The sequence below is a fragment of the Martes martes genome (assembly GCF_963455335.1).
Source record: "Martes martes genome assembly, chromosome: 1".
Classification (NCBI taxonomy): domain Eukaryota; kingdom Metazoa; phylum Chordata; class Mammalia; order Carnivora; family Mustelidae; genus Martes; species Martes martes.
Window position 1 is genome coordinate 207,896,735 of NC_137888.1, and position 22,166 is coordinate 207,918,900.

At 59.5% G+C, this 22,166-nt stretch overlaps 2 protein-coding genes across 5 annotated transcripts; one reads left to right on the forward strand and one right to left on the reverse strand.

Moving 5' to 3' along the window:
- Positions 1-636: 636 nt before the first annotated feature.
- PODNL1 (podocan like 1) lies at positions 637-5,251 on the forward strand (the record flags this gene model as incomplete). The annotated part of the gene is made up of 9 exons (XM_080819761.1): positions 637-1,017; positions 1,539-1,632; positions 1,934-1,998; positions 2,118-2,227; positions 2,525-2,681; positions 2,941-3,056; positions 3,503-4,160; positions 4,805-4,953; positions 5,101-5,251. The coding sequence occupies 9 exons, from the start codon at positions 637-639 to the stop codon at positions 5,249-5,251; spliced, it is 1,881 nt and encodes a 626-aa protein (XP_080675887.1).
- A 736-nt stretch (positions 5,252-5,987) lies between these two features.
- CC2D1A (coiled-coil and C2 domain containing 1A) lies at positions 5,988-21,558 on the reverse strand. 4 transcript variants are annotated; one of them, XM_080820252.1, is made up of 29 exons: positions 21,324-21,558; positions 19,852-19,987; positions 18,108-18,223; positions 17,947-18,012; positions 17,542-17,676; positions 17,209-17,443; positions 13,925-14,049; positions 13,520-13,592; positions 13,305-13,376; positions 13,063-13,193; positions 12,913-12,985; positions 12,084-12,217; positions 11,616-11,730; positions 11,362-11,534; positions 10,519-10,641; positions 10,375-10,433; positions 10,168-10,284; positions 8,867-8,940; positions 8,734-8,792; positions 8,565-8,616; positions 8,341-8,440; positions 8,161-8,251; positions 7,698-7,835; positions 7,544-7,608; positions 7,100-7,163; positions 6,885-7,011; positions 6,727-6,803; positions 6,580-6,627; positions 5,988-6,497 (listed from the first exon to the last, which is right to left on the reverse strand). In XM_080820252.1, the coding sequence occupies exons 1-29, from the start codon at positions 21,381-21,383 to the stop codon at positions 6,477-6,479; spliced, it is 2,859 nt and encodes a 952-aa protein (XP_080676378.1). In that variant the 5' UTR covers positions 21,384-21,558; the 3' UTR covers positions 5,988-6,476. The 4 variants fall into 4 exon arrangements, with proteins under 4 accessions (XP_080676378.1, XP_080676381.1, XP_080676379.1 ...); XM_080820255.1 differs by having other exon boundaries at positions 7,544-7,605; positions 11,616-11,727; positions 21,324-21,515; XM_080820253.1 differs by having other exon boundaries at positions 11,616-11,727; positions 21,324-21,515.
- Between the last annotated feature and the right edge of the window lie 608 nt (positions 21,559-22,166).

Consider the following 22,166-nt stretch of genomic DNA (forward strand, 5'->3'; position numbering starts at 1 on the left):
TGAGCACATATCCTTAACCACCGGGCTGGTGCCTCAGTACGTGTAATTTCCTTTCAGGCGGCGGCCGTGGCCATTCGGGGAGGAGGGGGAGGGGCCCAGATGGCAGACCTGGCTGAGAGCCCCCAGGCTGGCATCTGGGCTGGTGGGCTGAGCCCAGACCTGCCCTGACCCCTTGCTGCCAGCCCCAGTTCCTTGGGGACCCTCCTGTGGCTTGAAGCATCCTCCACTCCTCTGCCCCCACCCCTATTTCTGTGGTTGGCCCAAATACCAGACAGGGCGAATCTTAGCTTTCCCCCAAGCATTCCATGCTCCTGTGGCCCGGCCCAGGCTGGCCGAGGTTACGCAAGCAGCGCTGGGGTGGTTGGTGGGGGTGGGACCGAGGGGACGGGCTGGCGTGTCCTCACCACCCCATCCGGCAGCCCGCCCACCCTCCCCAGGGCGGGGAAGGGGGTGGGCCAGCTAGTTCTCCACATCCCCCCTCCAGCCCCTGGGAGAACAAGCTGGGTGGAGGGTGGCCCGTGCCAAGAGATGGGGGGCCGTGGCAGCCACGGAAGAAGCTCCAGGAGGTGACTGCCTGGTTTCCATTAGGGAGACCTGGTCGGCATTTCAAGCAAGACGGCAGAGCTGGGGCTGGCTATGGTAAGGTGGGGGGGTGGGGGGAGAAGAGGGCAGGGGAGGGAGGGGAGTCTGCCTGCTCCCCCTACCACCCCCACCCGATGTGGGGATGCTCCTGTCTCCATGGTGACCTGGTGCCCGGTATGGGGACACCCTGACCCATCTGTCCCTCTGCAGCGGCTGAGCCTACTGCTGCTGCTCCTGCTGCTTTCCGGCCCCCGACCCACGCCCGGCATGGAGGACGCTGCCTTCCCCCACATGGGGGAGAGCTTGCAGCCCCCGCCCCGGGCCTGCCCCCCGCGCTGCTCCTGCCCCCGGGCGGACACAGTGGACTGCAATGGCCTGGACCTGCAGGTGTTCCCAGACAACATCACCAGGGCAGCTCAGCACCTCTCCCTGCAGGTGGAGCCCGGGGCGGGGTTGGTAGGGTGAGCGTGCGGCGTGCTGGGGTTGAGGCGGGTGGGGTACGGGGTCCGTGGGTGGGAGTGAGGTGTTGGCAATGGTGGAAGCTGGCCTTGATGAGTGTTGGGGTCTGTGCATTGGGGGCAAGAGGAGGTGGGGGTACAGATATTGGAAGTAGGAGGGGCTGAGGGTTTGGAGGTATTAGAGGTCAATGTCTTGGCAGTTACAGGGTTTTGGGGCGTCAGAGAAATGGAGCATTTGGGTCAATTGTGGGGGGGATGGAGTATCAGATGTCAGCGTCTTTTTTGGTTATGGGGTTGCTTGGGGTCAGGGGGCAATTACAGGAACAGATGGGGTGCCGAGGGTCAGCATTTAGGTGGTTACAGGGTTGTTGTAGATGCAGAGTAACGGTGCTCTGGGGATCAAGTGTAGGGGTGAAGGGGTGGCAAGGCTCCCTTGATTAAGGCAATGGGGGTCTGGCCGCCGGCTGAGGCTCAGGGGTCTGACTCCCTCCCCCCCAGAACAACCAGCTCCAGGAGCTCCCCTACAATGAGCTGTCGCGTCTCAGCAGCCTGCGGACCCTCAACCTCCACAACAATCTCATCTCCTCTGAGGGTGCGGGGTGAAGGGACTCCTGGAGGCAGAAGGCCGGAGGCCGCCCCTTTCCTCCCCTGCCGGCTCTGTGGGCAGCTCTGCGGTACTTCCCAGAACTGTCCTTTGCTGAGCAGGATGGAAACTCGGGGCATGGCGGGGGCTGTGGCTTTGGAGGGCGGGTGGGGAGGTGTGTGGGAAGGCGCCCGGAGGGGCCTCCGCTGGTCCCCAGACAGGAGCCTAGGGGCAGCTGGGGGCGTGGACTCCCTCACTGCCCCGCTCAGGGCCAGGCCCGGGGTCTTCTCACTGCCCGTCCCGCCCCCAGGGCTGCCCGATGAGGCCTTTGAGTCGCTCACACAGCTGCAGCACATTTACGTGGCCCACAACAAGGTGAGCGTCCCCGCCTGCCCCGGCCCCGGAGGCCTGGCCCGGCTGGGCACACAGGGCAGACAGGACAGCTGGGGGCCGCAGGGCAGGGCACCGGGACCAGTGTGGCTGTGCTCCCACAGCTCTCCGTGGCCCCCCAGTTTCTGCCCCGCTCCCTCCGAGTTGCGGACCTGGCTGCCAACCAAGTGACAGAGATCTTCCCGCTTACCTTTGGGGAAAAGCCTGCGCTCAGGTAGCAGCCCCTGGCTCAGCCCGGACCTCTCACACCTCAGATGTGCCTGGGGTCACCCCTGTCCCTGGGAGCCTGAGGGGATCCCGCCCCTGCCCGTGGGGGTCCAAGGGCCCAGAGCCCTAGCCTGGCGGTGTCTGAGGTGGGACACCCAGGAAACTCCGTCGGGAGACGTCCAGACTGAGGACGTGTGTACACACACACGAGCACACCCGAAGGCAGCTCTGGGGAGCGGGGTAGGAATGGGGGTCGGTGGGAAGGCCCGGGGCAGGCTGGTGGCCGGAGCCTGGCTCCCCTCAGGTCCGTGTACCTCCACAACAACCAGCTGAGCAACGCCGGCCTGCCCCCCGACGCCTTCCACGGCTCTGAAGCTGTGGTCACCCTCAGCCTCTCCAGCAACCGGCTCAGCTACTTGCCGCCAAGTCTGCCGCCCTCGCTGGAGCGGCTCCACCTGCAGGTGCCCCCCTCGCCCCGCCGCCCCCACATTCCCGCCTCCTCAGGGGGGCCCCCTTGCCTCTCTCCTGGGGGAGCCCTCCTCCTCCTCCTCACAGTCAGGAATATCTTTGAGTCTTGTCCACGGGTCATTCACAGGGGCTCTGAACAGCCTTGCTAAGTGAGCTCCTTGTCACTCCCTTACTCAAGAGCCTTCCGTAGCTCCCCGCTGCCCTTGCTCCCTGACCACCCCCCCCCCATTTCATTCTCTCCTCCCTTCCCAGAACAACTTCATCTCCAAGGTGCCCCGAGGAGCCTTGAGCCGCCAGACCCACCTCCGCGAACTCTACCTCCAGCACAACCAGCTGACGGACAGCGGCCTGGATGCCACCACTTTCAGGTGGGGCCCAGGACAGGGTAGGAAAGGGGTGCAGCCTCGTGCTGGCAGGAGGGGTTGAAGATTCAGAGCCTGGGTACCCCAACCCTCTAGCCCCCTCTGGCGCATGACTCCCAAACTAGGGCCTCGTTGGGTGAGCTCTTGCCAGTGCACCGGGCTCAGCCAAGCAGCTAGAGGCCGTCCCTGCTCCGGGCTGCTCTGTGCTCAGTTCCACCATCCAAATGTCATCACCGCTGCATGCCCATCTTGGACCCAGAACTCTGTCCTGCACTCCACACCTACCCTCAGGCTGGCGTCTGCCCTGACCTCAGCAAGCGGGCCTCCCGCCCAGATCTCTCAACTCACCCAGGCCCAAGCTGGAGTCTCCAGCTTCTATCTCGGGACCGCTCCTCAAGCCCCCACGCCCCACTCGCAGCACCCAGCCCGATGCCGGCCCTCTCTCCCACCAGCAAGCTGCGCCACCTCGAGTACCTGGACCTGTCCCACAACCAGCTGGCGTCGGTGCCTGCCGCTCTGCCCCGCTCCCTGGCCGTGCTGCACCTGGGCCGCAACTGCATCCAGTGGGTGGAGGCCGCCCGGCTGCGGGGGGCCCGGGGCCTGCGCTACCTGCTGCTGCAGCACAACCAGCTGGGAGCAACGGGGCTGCCCGCTGGGGCTCTGCGGCCGCTGCGGGGCCTGCACACGCTGCACCTCTATGGCAACAGGCTGGAGCGTGTGCCCCTGGCTCTGCCCCGCCGCCTGCGGGCCCTGGTGCTGCCACACAACCATGTGACCGCGCTGGGGGCCCGCGACCTGGCCGGCATGCCGGGCCTGGCCGAGCTCAACCTGGCCTACAACCGCCTGGTCAGCGCCCGCGTGCACCGCCGGGCCTTCCGCCCACTGCGCGCCCTGCGCAGCCTCGACCTGGCCGGCAACCGGCTGACCCGGGTGCCCGGCGGCCTGCCCAGCGGCCTGCACACCCTGCGGCTCCAGCGCAACCAGCTGCGGGCCCTGGAGCCCGAGCTGCTGGCCGGCCTGCACGAGCTGCGGGAGCTCAGCCTGGCGCACAATCACCTCCGGATCGGAGACATCGGGCCTGGCACCTGGCACGAGCTACAGGCCCTCCAGGTCAGGGGCGGGCTGGTTAGCCGCGCTGTCCCCACGGTCCCTCGGCCTCTCTGCGCAAGGCCTTGGGAGGCCACAGAGAGCCTGGCGGATGGGCCGGGGGTGGGTAAGACAGGGGTGGCCTCCGGGCCTTTGGCCATGCTGTCCCTGCCACCAGGTCCTCCGCGACCACCCCATCCACCTCCCCCAGCAAACACAGCACCGCTAGCTCCTTCTGAACACCCCAGGTGCCAGAGTTGAGAGCATCTGTGGGTGCCAGGTGCTGTTCTAGGAGTTGCAGATGCCACTGGGCACAAAATGGCACAGCTCCTGGCCCGGCCTGGACATGCTAGTGAGGGAGAGGGCAGTTGGCAGCCATCCTAAGTAAACAGGGTCAGGAGGGCACAAGATGAGGGAAGTATCACCTTTGTGAATGACGGACCGAATCCATCCGTCTGGCTGGCATCTCAGCATCTAGATCACGGGCTGCCCCAGAGGGAAGCCAGTGTAGCCCTGGCCAGGGGAGGCATTTGGAAGCTATGAAGGGGCCGCGGGGAGGGGCAGCAGGCCCAGGTTGGTGTGTGCCCCGGAGGAGAGGCTGGGGCCTGGCTGAGTGGATGACTCCAGGCCCGGGGCCACCATGGCGCCGTCTCCACCCTTCTGCCCAGGTGCTGGACCTCAGTCACAACGAGCTGTCCTTCGTGCCCCCTGACCTGCCCGAGGCGCTGGAGGAGCTGCACCTGCAGGGCAACCGCATCGGGCACGTGGGCTCCGAGGCCTTCCTCAGCACGCCCCGCCTGCGTGCCCTCTTCCTCAGGTGCCCTGGGGCGGCCAGGCAGATAGGGTCCAGGTGGGCGGGATGGGGGGCTGGAGGGCTATGGTGGACCCCAGCAGGCCTGGGTGGGTGGGGACGGCTGTGGCCCCCTCCCTTGGCACCCACCCTCATGCCCGCCTCTTGGTCCAGGGCAAACAGGCTTCACATGACCAGCATTGCACCTGAGGCCTTCCTGGGCCTCCTGCACCTGAGTGTGGTGGACACGGCGGGGAACCCCGAGCAGGTCCTGGTCCGGCTGCCACCCACGGCTCCACGTCAGCCACGGGCGGGGGGCCCCTGAGCCCACAGGGGCCCGGCAGTACAGCCCGGACCTCTGGGCTCCACTGGGCCATGGACTGAGGAGACCGTCCATGGGGACCTTAACCAGGCTCTCTCAGGCCTCAAGGGCCGCCCAACCTGTGCCGACCAAGAGGCTGGGGCAAGGGCACCCCCTCCACACACAGGGCGCCCCGGGAGAGGCTGAAGCGTGCAGCTCGCACACCGGGCACACAGACAACGCCAACCCTGCCGGATACACGCCCTACGCCCCGTGCAGGTGGAGACAGCAACAATAAATCCTAACAATAAAGCTCACCGCCCCCCAGCTCACCGCCCCCCAGCTGCCCTTCACCTTACAGGACAGGCTCTCCCCAACCCCAGCAGCCAGCTGAGGAAGGGGAGGCCATGGGAGGCTGAGAGGGTCAGGCAACTTGGTCCCATAGCCGGCGAGCAGCAGGCATGGCTCTCAAAGCCCTGATCCACATGTGGGCCACCAGGAACCATGTAAAGCCTGACCACACGTGTAAACCCAGACATGCCCAAGGCCACCAGCTCCAGAAACACACGGCACAGCAGACACCTCGAGGCAGGCCACAGGCCCTCACACGTGTCCCTGTAGCAAGTGTGCAAAGTGGACACATCCTTCACGGGCACACTCCCCCAACAGCCTGCCCCTCTTGCAGACACGTCACCATCAAGCCCAGGGGTGACTGTGGGGGGACCCCAGCTAGTCACAGAGGATGGAACCAAGAAACAAAGATAGGACAGAGTGAGCCAGGCGTGGCCCTGGCTGTTTATTCCCTGTGTCAGCCCTGGGGAGCCAGCTGGGCTCTGGCTGACCTCAGCGGCTTCTTTGGGGTGTGGGTGGGCTTCAGGGTTAAGGCTGGGGAGGGACAGGAAGTAAAGTGCTTGCAGGGGCCCTCGGGGCTTGGTCCTAGCTGCCCCCCCACCTCCAGGGCGGCCAGGGGCCCGACGCCCCAGGCTGTGCAAACGGGACTGTCCAGGGCCCACCCAGCCAGGCCTGGGTTAGGGGCATGAGCCAGCTGGCAGTGCCATCCCCAGCACCCCCTGCCAGGGAGCTGTGGCCTGGCTGGGGGAACCCAGTGAGGGGATGTGTCCATCTGGAGCTGACTGTCCGCTGATTGTCTGCTTGTCTGGTCCTCGGCTGTGGCTTTGTCCGCTCCTCCCAGGGCCAGGGCCTTGGGCCTGCTCCCCACTCTCCAGGGGCCGCCCGCCTGGTTGGCCTCTCACCTGTGGAGCCGCTGCAGCTGCGGGAGAGGCCACAGGGGTCAGGGGGTGCTCACAGCCACAGCCACACACACACCACCCCCCCACACCCCGGCCACTCACCTCACTCTCTACCAGGTTCCGCCTGTACAGTGCCTCCTTTGCAGCCTCCTGGTGGCCAAGAGGTGGTCAGTGGGCCGCTGTCGCTGCCAGCAGCCCTGTACCCGCCACCCACCCACCCCAGACCTGCCCGGCCCCCGCCCAGCTCACCCTGCTGCCGTCATTGCCCAGGCGCCGGGCGGCCTCTGTGTAGAACTGCAGCTGACGTTCTAGCTGGGCCGCATACTCTGCGGGGGTAGGGGAGGAACCAGGTCAGGATGGGGATGGCTGCCCCGCCCTCCCCCATGCATCCCTCCCTGAGACCCTACCCCTCCGGATGCCCGGGCCCCCCTGCTCCAGCTGTGCCCTCTGCCACTGGCTGCGTTGCACGATGTCCTGGTACTGCTGGGCCACTTCTGGGGGCACCGGCCGCCGCGCCTGCCTGAGGGCCAGGATCTGGGGGGTACAAAGCAGGGCACTGTGATGGCCCCACCCCGGGGGCCTATAGAACCCCCAATCCTGCCCCACCGCAGCAGGCACCCACCTTCCTCTCCAGACGCTCCTGGTCAAAGGCCAGCACGCTGAGGCTATGCAGGGGCCGTGCGGATCTATGGAGTTGGGGAAGGGTGAAGCGTAGCAAGGAACCCCCCAGCCCTGACCCCATGAATCTGACAGACACACTGGGCACTGGAGAACGGCAAGAGACAAGCCAGGACCACCCTGCTGTTCCTGAGCCCGCAGCCCAGTGGGGATGATGGCTGTTCACTCAGGCGACTGCAATGCTGGGTGATCAGGGAAGGCTTCCTAGAGGAGGCCATAGTCAAGCTGGGAGCCAAAGGAGTCAGAGCCAGGCAGGAGAGTGGGGCAGGACACATTTTGGAACACAGGGGAGACATACTATAATTTGTGCCCGATGGGAAATTGACCAGGAGGGGCTAAGACGGGAAGAAGGGGCTTCTCTCCCGGATGGCTTGACCCAGCCACCTACCTGTTCCCTGGTTCCCTCGCAGGGGCAGGCACGGGAGGGGCCTTGCCTTTGGGCCCAGCAACCTGCTTCAGTGGACAGAACCAGTGTAGTGATTAGCCCTACCCCCTTGAACCAAGCCTCCCTCCCTGGGGTTGCTGATGGGCAGGAGTCTCACTGTGGGCACAGCTGCTGGCACGGGGTCGATGACCAGCCACCTCTCAGTTGTGGTCTCCAACTGCTGGGCCATCAGTGGCTCCCGAATTCGGACCATCACCTCCAACCGCCCCCCTGTGGGCCTGCGACCATCCAGGACCTGCGTGGAAATGAGGGGAGGCTCCTAAGAAGCAGGCAGTGGCTGGAGGCCCAGGGTAGGGATCAGGGGGACCAGGGTGATTTCCAAAATATGAGCCCCTGGGTATGCTGAGATACGAACTGGTCAAAATGGAGCAGGGTGCTGGGAATATTTAGAGCTGGGTAGTAGGGAGGTCTGGGAACTGCCCCCCCCCCCCGCACCGCCGGGGGAGAAGCGGGTCACCAGAGGAGACCCTTGGGAGGCCCTGGGCCTGCAGAAGGAATCTGAGTCATGTTAAATGTAACAGAGCCACACCAGAGCCTGCGGACAGATGTCCACGTCTCACCTCCAGGATCTCCCGGACCTCGCATGCGGTCTCCAGGGCATCCAGCTTGAGCTGGGCCGTGCCCAGCACCCGGTCAGTCTTGAACAGCCCCCTGCATGTGTGACGGGGACAGGACGGTTGGCTCAGGGCAGCTCCCCCCACCCCTCCAAGTGCACCCAGCACCTGCACCCCCCAGCTCACCCCTTGTGGACCACTTCAAATTTGATGCCTTTGGTCTGGATGGCCCTTCGGAAGCCACGATGGCTGCGATTGATGCAGAGCTTGAACTGCTCCTTGAACTCTGCTCGGCGGTTGAGGACGGGGTGGGCGAAGAAGAGAGAGGGAGGGGTCAGGCTATGGTCTCACGTTCTCGCGGCATGGGGCTGGGGTGCCTCCCGCCTCCGCTCAGCCTCCGCTCAGCTCACCGGGGGAGTCCGTGTTCTTAATCACACTGGTCTTGTCTTTCTGAGCTTCTTCCTGCAGCCAAATAGGAGGCAGGAAAGCTTAGGGAGGCTGGGGCCTCCCCCAGATCCCTGCCCACCCATTCCCAGCCCGATGAGGCTTGAGTTCTTTCCTCCTGGGCTCTCCACGTACCACATTGGGATAGGGGAAGTCAAACCGAACAAAGACATCCAGGTCGCTGGGAGACAGTCCTGTGGGCAGACAAGGGTCAGAACTGGGCAGAGGGGCAGTCCCACAGCCCTGACCCCAGCTTGCCGCCTCTCACCTGGGGGCGTGGGCAAGTTGATCCCCTTCACGATGAACAGGAGCATGTCGTTGCTGCTGAGGTCAGGGAAGATCCTTCCGGGAGGGCAGGTGGGGAGACAGAAGCACATCAGCTCCACTGCCCGCCCACCATCTCTTCCCTCGGCAGGGCCAGAGAACAAACCCCTTGCTGGCCTTTGCGGGCTTGTTTTAAAATCCGACAGACTGGAGTTCTTTGTCCCGTTTGGCCAATGACTTACGTGTGAGACCTTTCTTCAGTCTGCACGGATCCGTCTGGGACCCACTTTTTGCCAGCTGGTGGCCTCACTGCCAGGGGAGCTTCCCTTCATTTAACATTTCTAGGGTCCCTGATATTTATCATCCAGTGCCCCAGCTGCTGTGCGGTTGTCTTTATTCGCTTCATCTGACATTTCTTGAGCACCTACCATGTACCAGCCAGTGAGTGCCCTAGCTGCCGGGGGACCTTCCCTTCTTTTAGCAATGTTTCTGGAGCCCCTCTATGTGTCTGCCAGTGTCCTCGCTGCTGGGGATATGGAAGAAAGTGAGACAGACCCCATCCCTGTGCTCATGGAGCCCAAGCTAGCTCAGTGAACAGAGGACCAACGAATACATAAATAGAGAAACAGCAACCCTGCAGAGAATTAAAATAGGGGAGAGGGTGGAGTGCACTCGGGAGGGACTGCTGTAGACAGAGCAGTCAAGGAGGACCTCTGGGGGAAGGTGACATCACAGGTGATTCTGGAGGCAGGGGAGGTACTGCTACATGGAGACCCAGGGAAGAGGGTCTAGGCAGAGGAAACAGCCAGTGCAAAGGCCCTGAGTAGGAATATGGTTGGTTCGTCTGAGGGACCAAAAAGAGGCCTGTGTGGCAGAAGGCAAGCAAAATGGTGACAGTGGGTGGAGACGAGTTGATGGGAAGCTGGGGTGAGGGGTGTGACTTGCCTTACATTATTGCAGTGGCTGCACCTAACCTCATCTATAAATGGGAAAAATGACCCCAATTCCAGGGTGTGGGAAGGCTTGAAAGGAGCAGGACCAATAATCACCTCGAGGGCTCGCCCAGGCCTTGGGACAAGGCCCATGTCTGCACTCACTAGATCTTCCCCAGTTCCCAATGTGTCACTGTCAACATCCCATCACCATCCTTCACTTGCACCTCATAGCTGCCTCAGGACCCTTGCATATACCATGCTTTCACCACCCAATCAAACTCTCCCCCAGAGGCAAGTCTTCTGCTGGCTTCTGGGGAGGGCAAATCCCTCTCCAAAGGGACATCTGGGCCAAGCGGCATCAGGGCCTTACTTGATGACGCTGAAGGTTCTCTGCTCAAAGCGGGCAGTGGGTGTGGGGAGACCCCGGGCGAATGCCTGCTTCAGAATCTCCATGCTCCGTTTACAGTCCTCTGCCAGCTTCTCAAATCTGCCACCAAGAGAGCCCTGTTCAGGTCCCTAGTCCCAAGGGTGGGCTGGGGGTGCAAATGTGTGGCAGAGGGGGGACAGGGGCACTTACTTGCTGGTTTCGGCGATGTTGCCCAGGTGGGTGAACTGGTTAGAGTGGTTGAGGCACATCTGAAGAGCAGGAGACAGTAAGGGGAGGGTTGGGGACCATGACCCTGAGGGAGGCCTGCTGAGCTGGGCCAGGGGCCCGCCTCACCTCGTGCTGCTGCCTTATGAGCTTGGTGAGTTCGCCATAGCGGCGGGCAGACTCCTGAGACAGACCTGGGCCGGGCCGCTGGACCAGAGAGAAGTCGTCCTTGTTGACGGGGGCGGGTGGCACCTGGGGAAGACAAGGCTCATGGGGAAGGGCCTGCTGGTTAGCAACAAACAGGCCCACCCATGGAAATGTCAACCCTGCTTGGAAAGGCCTTCCTGGACCACTGTTTTGCCCCCCCCTGGTCTTTTCTTCTTCCCGAAGGTGAAAAGTGGTGCAAAGAGAAAAGTGGATGGTCCCTCCCAAAGTGGCAGCATCTGTCAACTGTCTCCCCCAGATGTGATCCTTACCCTGTCTCCCCTAGTAATGGCGTTCTGGCTAGGCACACAGACAAGAGACTACATGTCCCAGCATCCCTTGCAGCTAGGTACAGCCATGTGATTCAGCTCTGCTGGTGCAAGGTGAGCAGAAATGATAGTACACCATGTCACTTCCTTTAAAGGAAACTGCTTGCCCTGCCCTTTTTCTCACCGCTTCCCACGGACCGAATGCAGACAAGGCATCAACCCACTGTTACCATGTGGACAGAGGTGACCTCCTAGGGCGCAGCAGAGCAACAAGACAGAAGGAACCTGGGCCCTGGCGGGCTTTGTCGTTCAGAGCCCAGACTGCCCCGAGCATTACATGCAAGAAATATGTCTGTCTTCTTTCAGTCACCATCTTCGGGGGACCTATTTGTTATAGCAGCTTTGCCTGGGCCCTAATATTACTCCCAGTCACATGGCTAAGTGGCCAGAGCCCCATGGGTGGGTGCCTGGGAAAGTCCAGCAGGTCTAGAGAGTTCACCTTGGCGATGTCCACAGGCAGCCCGTTGCGTGAGGCCTCCAGCATGGGCTCCAGCCCCTTGGCCTGGCGCAGGTGCATTTTGGCACCCTCCACGTCATTCTTCTGCTTGGCTCGCAGCGCGGCCTGCAGGAGCTGCTTCTTGCGGCCCTCCAGGAAGGCCAGCTGCTGCTGGGCTGTGGGTACAGGGGTGTCAGTGGCTACTGCCCAGCCTATGGCCAGGCAATGGGCAGCCAGGGAGGGGAGGACGGACCTACCTCTGGTGGATGTGCCCTTGGGGGCTGTTTTGGTTGCTGGGGTGGAGCCTGACGGGGTTGCTCTTGAGGGTGGGGCCTTGGGCTGGGCTACGGGGGCCGGAGGGCTGGTGGGCTGCTGAAGGATGGAGAGGAAGTCAGAGCTGTCCCAGTGCCTGCGGTCCTTCCACTCCCCAAAGGGTCAGGGCCTGATGCTGACAACAGGGCCTGTCTTAGTTTCTGTTTTCTCAGCACTGAATACAACCTATGGTCCCATTCTCGCTGAATCTTTGCAACAGGACTGGGAGACAGAGACTGTCACCACGCCTACTTTACAGATGACGAGACAGGATCAGAGAGCAAAATGACTTGCCATGGCCTCAGAGCTGGGAAGAGGCAGGGCAAGGATAAGGCCGTTCTTCGCCAATGCCAGGATTTTGCTTTGCTGCCACCCTACTGCCTCACCCCAAGACCCCAGCCGCTCACACATACCTTCTTAGGTTCTTCATCCTCTTCATCCTCTGGGCCTTCATCCTGGTTGGCCAGCTTCATGGCAGTTTCCAGGACCCCCACCAGGCTCTGCTGGGTGGGCTCAGTGGCCTCCAGGCCCTGGATGGGGGGAAAGCCTGGGCGGCCAGTCAGGGCCCAGTCAGGAGGGAGAGACCCATGCCACTCTGGTGGAGACCTGGGTTCCTTCCCCTCCTAAGGAGCTTCAGGGCTTTGGATATACTCTGAATGCAGGAAGGAGCTCCTGCTGGTTCTGTGGAGACACCAGACCATTCCAATCTCCCTCCTGCCTCTTGGTGCCTCTCACCTGACCCTGGGCCTCGATCAGACTCCAACAAGCGAGCACCAGATGAGGTGGGTTACTGGGCACAAGAAGTGATCACAGGCCTGGGGGGATTCCCAGGGCACCAAGGTGGTGAGCAATAACTGTTCCCATGGGGGACACACAGGCAGCTCTGAGAACCCAGAGGAGACCCCCAACCCACTGGGAGGCTGATGGGAGCCTGAGTAGGTATGTGTAAAGCTGGGAGCTGATGACTAGGAGAGAGTGAGTTGAACAAAGAAGAAATGGAGGGATCAGGTGGCGGTGGGCTGATGAACGGGTTCTCCAAATAAACGCCCCCGATTTTTAGTGCCTGCCCATTCCCATGGTATAAACATTCCTATTGGGACCTGACTTTAAGCTACCAACGGCCTAACAGGTTTGCAGAATTCCTGAATGCGTGGCAGAGAGCTCCCTGGAAGGTACCATCCGAAGGAATAGCAGCTGCAAAGCCTCAGAGGCCAGAGAGCTAGGGGGAGGGACAGCACCTACCTGGGGGCACCGGCAGCTCAGCCACATCTACAGCCCGGCCAGCCTTGTGGGCTCGGATAGCGTCTTGGTATTGCTGCAACGGACACGGTATGAGGGCCACCTGGCCAGGTCTCCGGGGGCTGCCTACCTGCCCACCAGGCCCCCACACACCTTGACGATGCGCTCATGCATGCGAGCTTTCCGCTGGTCCCCTTTGGCCTTGGCCTGGGCTGCAGCCACGTGGTATCGCTCCATCCGCTGCTCCAGGGCCTCCAGGAGAGTCCGCGGAGGTGGGGGAACCTCTGGGGCAGACGGGGGTGGCGGGAAGCAGAGGGGCAGGGTTCAGAGTCTTGGGAAGGAGGGAGACTGTCTTGCCCTGGCCTGCCCACCACACAGGGTTTCCAGGAGCCTACCTGGTGTGGAGGGCACCGTGGTGGGAGTTGGAGGCTGTGGTGGTGGTGATGGTGGGTCTGGGGGCAGCTGGTCTGAGGGCAGAGAGGTCCAGTCCAATGAGGGGCTTGCTTGGGCACCCCCTACCCCCAGGCTGGCGTGGCCTGAGGGGGTTCCCAGGTGGCCAGTGACGGTGGCGGCATCAGGTCCTGAAGGGTGAGCAGGGTAGGGTTCTCACCAGGGGGAGGTGGCAGGCGGGACAGGTCCACAGGCTCCCCCCGGCTCAGGGCCTCCAAGACGGCATCGAAGCTCTGAGAGAGAAAAGGAGATCAGGGCGGGAAGCTGCAGCTGGGGGCCAGGACCCTGTGGGGAGCCTCTGGGCCGCACCGTTTGACTGAGGACTCCTAGCTCTATCCGTTCCTCTGCACCATCTTGTTTAAGCCCCTTCCCATGTTTATGCCCATTTCATAGACAGGGTAAACTGGGGCTTTAAGAGGTACAGCAAACTACAGCTCCAGAGTGACCGGCAGCCGGGACCCAAATTTGGGCCTGTGTGACTGCAGAGCTCCTGTTCTTTGCAGCCATGCAAAGTTGAGAGCACCTCGTCTTCTCCCTCCGACCCCATCCTCCTGCCTGGACGCACCTTAGCCACACGGAAGTGCCTGGCAGCAGTGACAGTATCTCCCTGCTGCTTGGCATGGAGGGCAGCCAACTTATATTCCCGCTGGCGGCTCTGCAACTGGGCCAGGGGGCCGGGGCTGCAGGGACCTGGAAGGGGGGACAGTGTATGAATCATTTCTTTCTCTCTCTCTCTCTTTTTTTTTTTTTAGATTTTATTTATTTATTTATTTGACAGACAGAGATCACAAGTAGGCAGAGAGGCAGGCAGAGAGAGAGAGAGAGAGGAGGAAGCAGGCTCCCTGCTGAGCAGAGAGCCCGATGCAGGGCTCCATCCCAGGACCCTGGGATTATGACCTGAGCCGAAGGCAGGGGCTTTAACCCACTGAGCCACCCAGGCACCCCTCTTCTTCTTCTTCTTCTTTTTAAAGATTTTATGTATTTTAGAAAGAGAGAGGGGAGAGGGCCAGAGGGGGAGGGAGAGGGACAAGCAGACTCCATGCCGAGTGCAGAGTCCCCTGTGGGGCTTGATCTCATGACCCTGAGATCATGGCCTGAGCTGAAACCAAGAGTCGGACGCTCAACCGACTAAGCCATCCAGGCACGCCTGAACCAGTTCTAGTTAATCCTCACAACAAAGACTGTTCTTGAGGTCCATTTTAAGGATGTGAGAACAAGGCTCAGAGGGGATGTCACCTCCCTGAGGTCACAGCTTGAAGGCGGGCACCCAAGCCCAGGACTGGCGGCCTTCAGAGAATTTTGGAAAACTTCTGTAGCCTCAGGCATTTTTAAGTTGGCATCTAAAAGTTTTTGTCTGGGGTGCCTGGGTAGCTCAGGGGATTAAAGCCTCTGCCTTTATTATTATTTTTTTTAATTGTGGCAAAATACACATGAAATTCACCACCTTTTTTTTTTCCTTTAAGATTTTATTGATGTATTTGACACACAGAGAGAGCATGAACAGGGGGATCAGCAGGCAGAGGGAGAGGGAGAGGCAGGCTCCCCGCTGAGCAGAGAGCCCGAAGCGGGGCTCGATCCCAGGACCCTGGGATCATGACTTGAGCTGAAGGCAGATGTTAACTGACTAAGCCACCCAGGCGCCCCTGAAACTCAGCATCTTAACCCTTTCTAAGTATACAGTTCAGTGGCATTCAGTTGACCCTTGAGCAATGTGCGGGTTAAGAGTGCCAACACCCCTCCCGCCACACAGCTGAAAATCTCCTTTGACTCCCCCAAAACTTCACCACGAGAGCTTATTGTTGACCAGAAACGTTACCCATAATAAAAGCAGTCGATCTACACCTTTTGTATGTTATGTGCATTATATACCACGTTCTTATAAAAAAGTGAGCTAAAGAAAATGAGACTAGGAAATCCACAAGAAAGAGAAATACAGTGTTGTACCGTGTTAATCAAAGAAATAGTGACCCGCTCAGTCCAAAGCTATATTGTTCAAGGGTCATTTGTAAATGTGGGTGTTTGGAAGCCTTTTCTTGACTGCCCTATCGTACACTTGTTCAGCCAAAATCCATCCCCGCAGTGCGTTGGCCAAGCGAGGAAACAAAGAGTTAAGCTTCTTTTCAATGTGTTAGTTACAGGATCAAATAACACAGTTCAGTAGGTTTCCAGGGGAAGTATCTCTAAACTGAAAGTAATCCGTGCAATTTTTGGTATAAAAAAGAAAAAGTGTAATAGATACACCACCCAGAGTCCACAAATCCTAGAAACGCCTGGAAAGCCGCATGTGTTGTACCTTCTCAGACTGACAACCGCACCTACAGCTTTCAGTTTAGGTGTAGTTGCTGGAAAAGCTGTCTGTAGGTTGAAGCAAAAACACCTTGACATTTGCCTGGTTTTACAACCCATCACTTAAGTCTCTGAGTTACGAAAACATTCTTCTGGGTTCAATCACTGTTATTATTAGCATGCAAGAAAGCAAAGCCTAAATATGTCAAGCTTCCAGATTATATGCCAAGCGTAAAATTTTGTGAGCAAGGTACCTCTTGCCTGGCACGGTCGGGCTGGGCCCACCCTCTACCGATGAACTGTTTCCTGGTTTACTCTTTCCCAACTTCCCTGTTTTCTTTTTTTAACACATAAAGAAACCTGCTTCACACCAACAAACAGATGGCAAGAGCCGGAGTCTTGTCATCACCCTGCTGGGGGATCCCCTGAACCCCTGCCAAGCCATGTGCCTAAACACCATCGTGAAAAATGTTTTGGTGATTTCGGCAGTGAAGTTCGGGCGATAATGTCCAACAATCCTCCTTGACCTTTGCCAGAACAACGGCTTAGAAACTAGTTTGGCTGTGGAAAGATTTAGACCTGCTGTTTACTTTGTCAACCAGGCCAGCCCAGTTTTAAGTGCCTCCTTGGTTCACTTGGGGAGTGTCTGCTTCTGGGGCAGAGCCTGCGTTGATACTCTAGAAGGCACCAGGGCGGGCACTCCTTTCCCGTAGTGGGAGGAGGGCAACCAGAGAAGGAAAACCTCTTGGGAGGTTGGAAAACCTCCAGCAGGTGAGTTTTAGGAGAGGAGACAGACAAGCTGAGGGCTTGGAAATTATCCACTTTCAACTCTCTGTGTGAGAACAGTAGCCCTCCAAAGGAGCAGAGCTCTGATGCCCGCGGCCACATTACACGAAGTGAAAGAAGCTGGACCCAAAAGGACAAAGAGCATGTGGTTCTGCTTACACGAAAAATCTGGGAGAGGCAAATACACAGACAGAGAGCAGATGGGGGGAGCCAGGGGCTGGGGAAGGGAGAATGGGGAGTTTGTGTTTCATGGGGACAGAGTTCTTGTCTGCAGTTGACAAAAATTCTTTGGAAAAAGATAGAGTGGTGGTGGCACCACGCTGTGTGAGTGTGCCACACGCCACTCAATTAATTGCACACTGAAAAATGGTTACAACGGCCAATGTTATGTTACACCTATTATACCACCACACACAGAAAAAAGGTATTGGTGAACTCCAGAGGCATGAGGACCTAGGAAGGGGAGGGGTGTTCAGAATATCTAACAATCGGGGTGCCTGGCTGGCTCGGTTGGTTAAGCCTTTGACTCCTGATTTCGGCTCAGGTCATGATCTCTTGGGCTGTGGGTCTGAGCCTGGTGCTGGGCTCGGAGCTCAGCACAGAGCTGGGATTTTCTCTCTCCCTCTGCCCCTCCCCCTGCTCACACATGCCTAATGAATGAACGAATGAATGAAAGAATACTTAATGAATGAATGACTCAGCACCCCCACAAAATGGCCAACTGCTGAATACCACCTCCACAAATCCCACGTCAGCCCCGCCCCGCCCTTGGCCTACCTGGAGGAAGCTGGGGCTTAGTCAAGCCAATGGATGTGGTGGGAGCAGTGGCAGGAAGGCCTTCTACCGTGACCCTGGGCTCTGGCACTGGCTGGTTTGCAGATGATGGCTGGGTGGGTGTTGGAGTGCGGCAGGACGTGGCTGCCAGGCCCTTCCCCACTGCCACAGGTGGCGGGATGTCCCCTTCATCGATGGTGTTACCCTTCCGGACTGAGGCCAGCAGGTTTTCAAGTGTCTGAGATAAGGTGTGAAAGCGGGTTTTAGAGGAGCCTGGAGCTGGAGGCAACGGGCAGTGGTAGGGTGCCAGCACCCTCCTGTCACCTGCCGGCTCACCTTAAGCCCTCGGTCGTAGCGCCGCATCTTGGCACCATCTCCAGCTCGCCTAGCACTTTCGATCGCTGTCTGGTAGAGGGCCAACCTCTCCTGCAAGGTGGCCTCCACCCCTGGGCTGGGGGCTGTGGCCTTTGGCTGCAGGAGGGACCGGGGCTTGGTCTGGGTAGCAACCCCACCTGAGTTCTCCCCAAGAGTTCCCTTGTCAAGTGTCCACACACACCAGGCATGTCGCCCCTGGCCCAGCTGTCCCCAACTGCCCCCCACAACCAGGAAACCATTATCCCTGTTCCTGGTGCCGAGAACTGGGTCTCAGAGGTGTCATGTCATGTGCCCAAGGTAACATGGCTGAGGGGCCAGGAAAGGCCTCGAACTCTGGGCAATGGGGAGCAGGTTGCTGGGCTGTACCTGAGTGGCAGGAGGGTGGGACTCCACAGTCTTCTGCTCCTCCCCAAGGACCTCGTTTAGCTCTGCCTGCAGGGGCACACGGCCACGGGCCGAGCATGAGGGCCCGCTGGATGGCGCAATGACAGCATGGGAGGCCCCTTGCCTTGCCCCGGGGTGCTCACCAGCAGGTCATCATCAGCCTCCACATCCTCCTCGTCTGTACCCTCATCCTCACCCTCATCCGGGTCTCTCATGCACAGGCTGGCCATCTTCTCAATGGCCTCCATGGGCAGGGGGCCTGGTGGCAGGGAGAGGCCCCAGCTGGACTGGGATCCTTCAAGAGTCCCAGCCTCCCATCCCAGTGACCCATGGCCCCAAAGAACAGGGCAGCATGTCCCCCTCCCAGCCCTTCCACGGGCACCCCATGGTCCTTGGGCCCACCAGGTACGATCCCGATCCCCGCAAAGCCCACCCGCTTCATCTCTTCCTGATCAAGCCCGCCTCGGCACCCTGGCTCCACAGCTCTCTTGCTCTGGAGCCCTGGGCAAGTCACTTGCCCTGCCTGGGACTCAGTCTTCCCACCTATTGGATGAGGACAAGAGTTTCTCCCTCACAGGTGGATGGTGGGAAGTAAAGATGGAGGAAACTCCAGAGCAGCACGTGGTCAGCATTTTGTTACTTGAGTTATTCTCATTAACTGCCTTAATTACGTTCTATGAAACTGCTGTAAACGCCCACTGGACCACTGCCCCTTAGAGGAGATACAAGGCTCGGGTCCCATGAGCCTCTGGGCACAACATTTTTGTCAACCAGTGAATACGTAACCTCGCTTGATGTGTGTTTCTATCTAACGATACCTTTTTAAAAATAGATTGTTGATTTGTGAACACTGAACTCAAGGCCAACAGCGGCCCTATAACTCACGTCTGAATAAAGCTCACCTGCTATGTCTTTCCTCCATAAGACACTTCACCGCCTTTTCGCTCTTAGAGACACGAGACAGCACTAAGCCCTACACTCGGAAGCCACTTTGAAGAGCAAAACCACCAACCAAAGCACCACAATGAGAAAAAAAAAAAGCAGCCTGACACAGACTGTGGAAAGGAGCCTTGTTCACCGCCCATCCAGGGACAAGAAGGCAGAATAAAGTGTCACCGTGCTCTGCCTCAGCTGGGAGCATCTGTGTTGAGCAACTCCAACTTCCGGCAGCTCGGCGCACGCCTGCCAATAATTGCAAAAGCTCCGCAAGCATTGATTTGGGTGTTACAAATAAAGTTGAGCCCGTAGGGAAAATTCACAAATATGGAATCCATCAATAATGAGGACTGACTGAATTACTGGTAAAGTATCAAGGTTCCATTTGCCCTCGGAGCTCCAGCCCCTCTGTCCACTGCAGAGCTGCTGCCCTCTGCCACCTCCCCTAGGGGGCTTTTGCAGGGGCTGTGGCCTCTCCCAAAAGCGCTTCCCAGCTCTCAACCTGGCCCTCCTTGCTGTGGGTGCTTCTTGCGGGCATCTGGACCCAGCTCACAGGTCTCTCCCACCGCTCTGTGCTTCCCTCATCCCAGCCCTGATCATGGGACAGCAAGCTGGAAGAAATGCTAGACCCTCTGTGAAGTGCTTTACGAACACTAGAAGAGTAACTCCCGTGATTAAGTGCAGTCACTATTCCCATTTTACAGATGGGGAAACTGAGGCCCACAGAGACGTTAGGACTTACCAAGTCACAGAGCCAGTAAGTGGCAGAGGTGGGATTTGAACCTTCACCCTGGGTCCAGAGTTCATCACTCCACCCCTTACCCAGGCTGCGGGTTCCAGGAGGTCAAAGACCCTCTCTGTCTCCTTTCTTCCTTCTCCCCAGGGTCCAGCGCTTAGCCCCGCCCACAGCAGGAGCTCAGAAAATGTTCAGGGGTGTGTTGAGAGTCTTACCTTTGCCTTTGAGCTTCTCCAGGACTTGGGGCTGGCCCCCAACCAAGGCCAAGAACTCGGCCTCCAGTTCCTCATCATTAACTCCATCCTCAGGGATCATCAGGCCGTCTGGGGAGAGGTCAACCAGCAGGCCCAGCTGAGGGAACAGCAAGGGTCCAATCAGACCTCGGAGGCAGCCAGGATGGACCCAGAGTTCCCTCAGGAGGAAGGAAACCCAGACCTCCTGGGGAAAGTCATTTTCCCTGGGGAGTGCCAGGAGGCCGGAACAAGCTCAGAATGCAACAGGTGTCCTGAGATGGGCCCGGCCCTCTGGCACAGATCAACATGGGCAAAGGGCAGGCAGAGACCCTGCTGCTCTGAGCCCACGCCCATGATACCCTGCTGACCAAGTTCAGTGGGAAAAGCAGGCCCCACACCCTGCCCAAAGCAAAGCCACCCTGCACACTTGGGCTTTTCCTTCCAGTATACTCAGCAGAGGGGGCCATGCAGGAAGGCTGCCAGAGCAAATAGAAGTCCGGACAACAACAAAGAAGTTGAAAGTGGGGTTTTCATTGGATAACGGACCTGGGACAAGGGAAGCTATCCCATCCTGGTTCATGACCAATCATGATGTGATAATATTATGTTGAACTATACAAAATTGTCTTTCCTGTGGGTCAAAATGGGCAATTATGTATGGCTCTTTTTAAGAATAATAACGAAGTTACACTTACTGAGTGCTATGTTCTAGCACTTTCCATAAACTATCTCAATGAATTTTCACACCTGTCCTGTGACATAGGGACTGTTAGGGCCTCCATTTTATAGATGAGGAATCTGAGGCATAAGAGCTGTGAAGCTGAGTGTCCAACATGCAGAGGCCAGCAGGGAACTCCAGGCTGGCCAGACTCTAATACCCCGGCACTAAGCTGTGGCCTGGGCTTCTTCCATCAAAGCTGAGAAAAAACAAACTGTCCAGGTGCCTGAGGCAGAGGAGATGGAGGAGGGAAAGGGGAGCCAGACATAGTCCCATGGGCTCATGGCAGCAGCTCTGGATTTGCACTTAGCTCTGGCCAAGCTGTTAATCCCTATGACCTTGGGAAGCTGTCTTCACCTCTCTGGACCTCAGTGTCCTCATCTGTACAGTGGGGATAAAAAGAGTCTGATCTGGCCTGGCCGATGGGAGGTTCCGTGCGTGTTTGGGCCAGGAGTGCAGGAACTATCCTTATCCCAGGTCCGAGGCCTTCCCCTCCCAAACTGGAGAGGCTGCGGCAACAGGTGGCCCTGAGCCCAGGGCGGGGCGCCAAGAGCTGAGGAGCTGGGGAGCCGGGGCCAGCAGGCCGCACTCTGGGGGCAGAACCTCATCTGGAGGGCGGGGACCGGGGCTTACCTGCGGGTGGTGATCGGGTTCCCCTGGGGGGTGGGGCCCTCCCCTGAACCTGTGATAGGGCTGAGTAGGGTTCCCTAGGCGAGGTCGTGGGATACAAACTCACCTGGCGAGCGGCGGCGGCACCTCGGCCTGGGGGTCCCGGGGGTCCCTTCCTCTTGTGCATCTTCCAGGCTGGATGCCCGGGCCACTGGCCACCTCGCCTGGCCTTCCCCTGCCTCCTCCCCCGGGGCCTATTGCCGCGCACGCGCACTTCCCAAGCCCCGCGCCCCTCGCGAGCTCGCCGCGACCGCTGACCCTGCGCCCTAGACCCCAGGTGTGGCCGCCTCACTTCCGCCTCGGCCCTCGGGCGCCGCGGCACCGGAGCGCAGCCACTGGACTTACTGGGCCCGCCGCACTGAAACTACAACTCCCGGCAGGCAATGCGCGGGCACGCGTGCGTACTGCGGGGCGGTGGGCGGTGCTGTGGGCTGCGCCGGGAAAGAGGCGGGTCGCGCGTGGTGTGTGAGTGTGAGGGGCGGTGCTAGCATAGCGCATGCGCACGACGGGGCCGCTGGTTGCGCGGGAAAGAGGCGGCGCGCGCGAGCAGGTGTGAGGATCGGTGGCGGCTCCCCGACTAGCGGCGTCTGGGGCCACCTGTGGGCTCTGGCTTCTCCTGGCGGTCCCGTTCTGGGCATTCCGCACTTTTAGGTGGCCGAGGTGGAGTTAATGTATGTCTGGTCACCGGAAGTCGGGTTCATAGCTCTCAGGCTTCGGGCCTTCCAGCCCTTCAGCTCCAGACCCCCTGCTGCCCGGCCTCCGTGAGAGCCAACTTTGCCTTTTATTTTCTCAAAAAATCCTGACGCAAATGACTTAACCGAATTGTTTCCCAACAGATCCGGGCAGACCTACTCAGTTCCTGATAAGGACAGAGCGACCTTGACAACTTCAGTGGCCCAGGTCGGTTGGG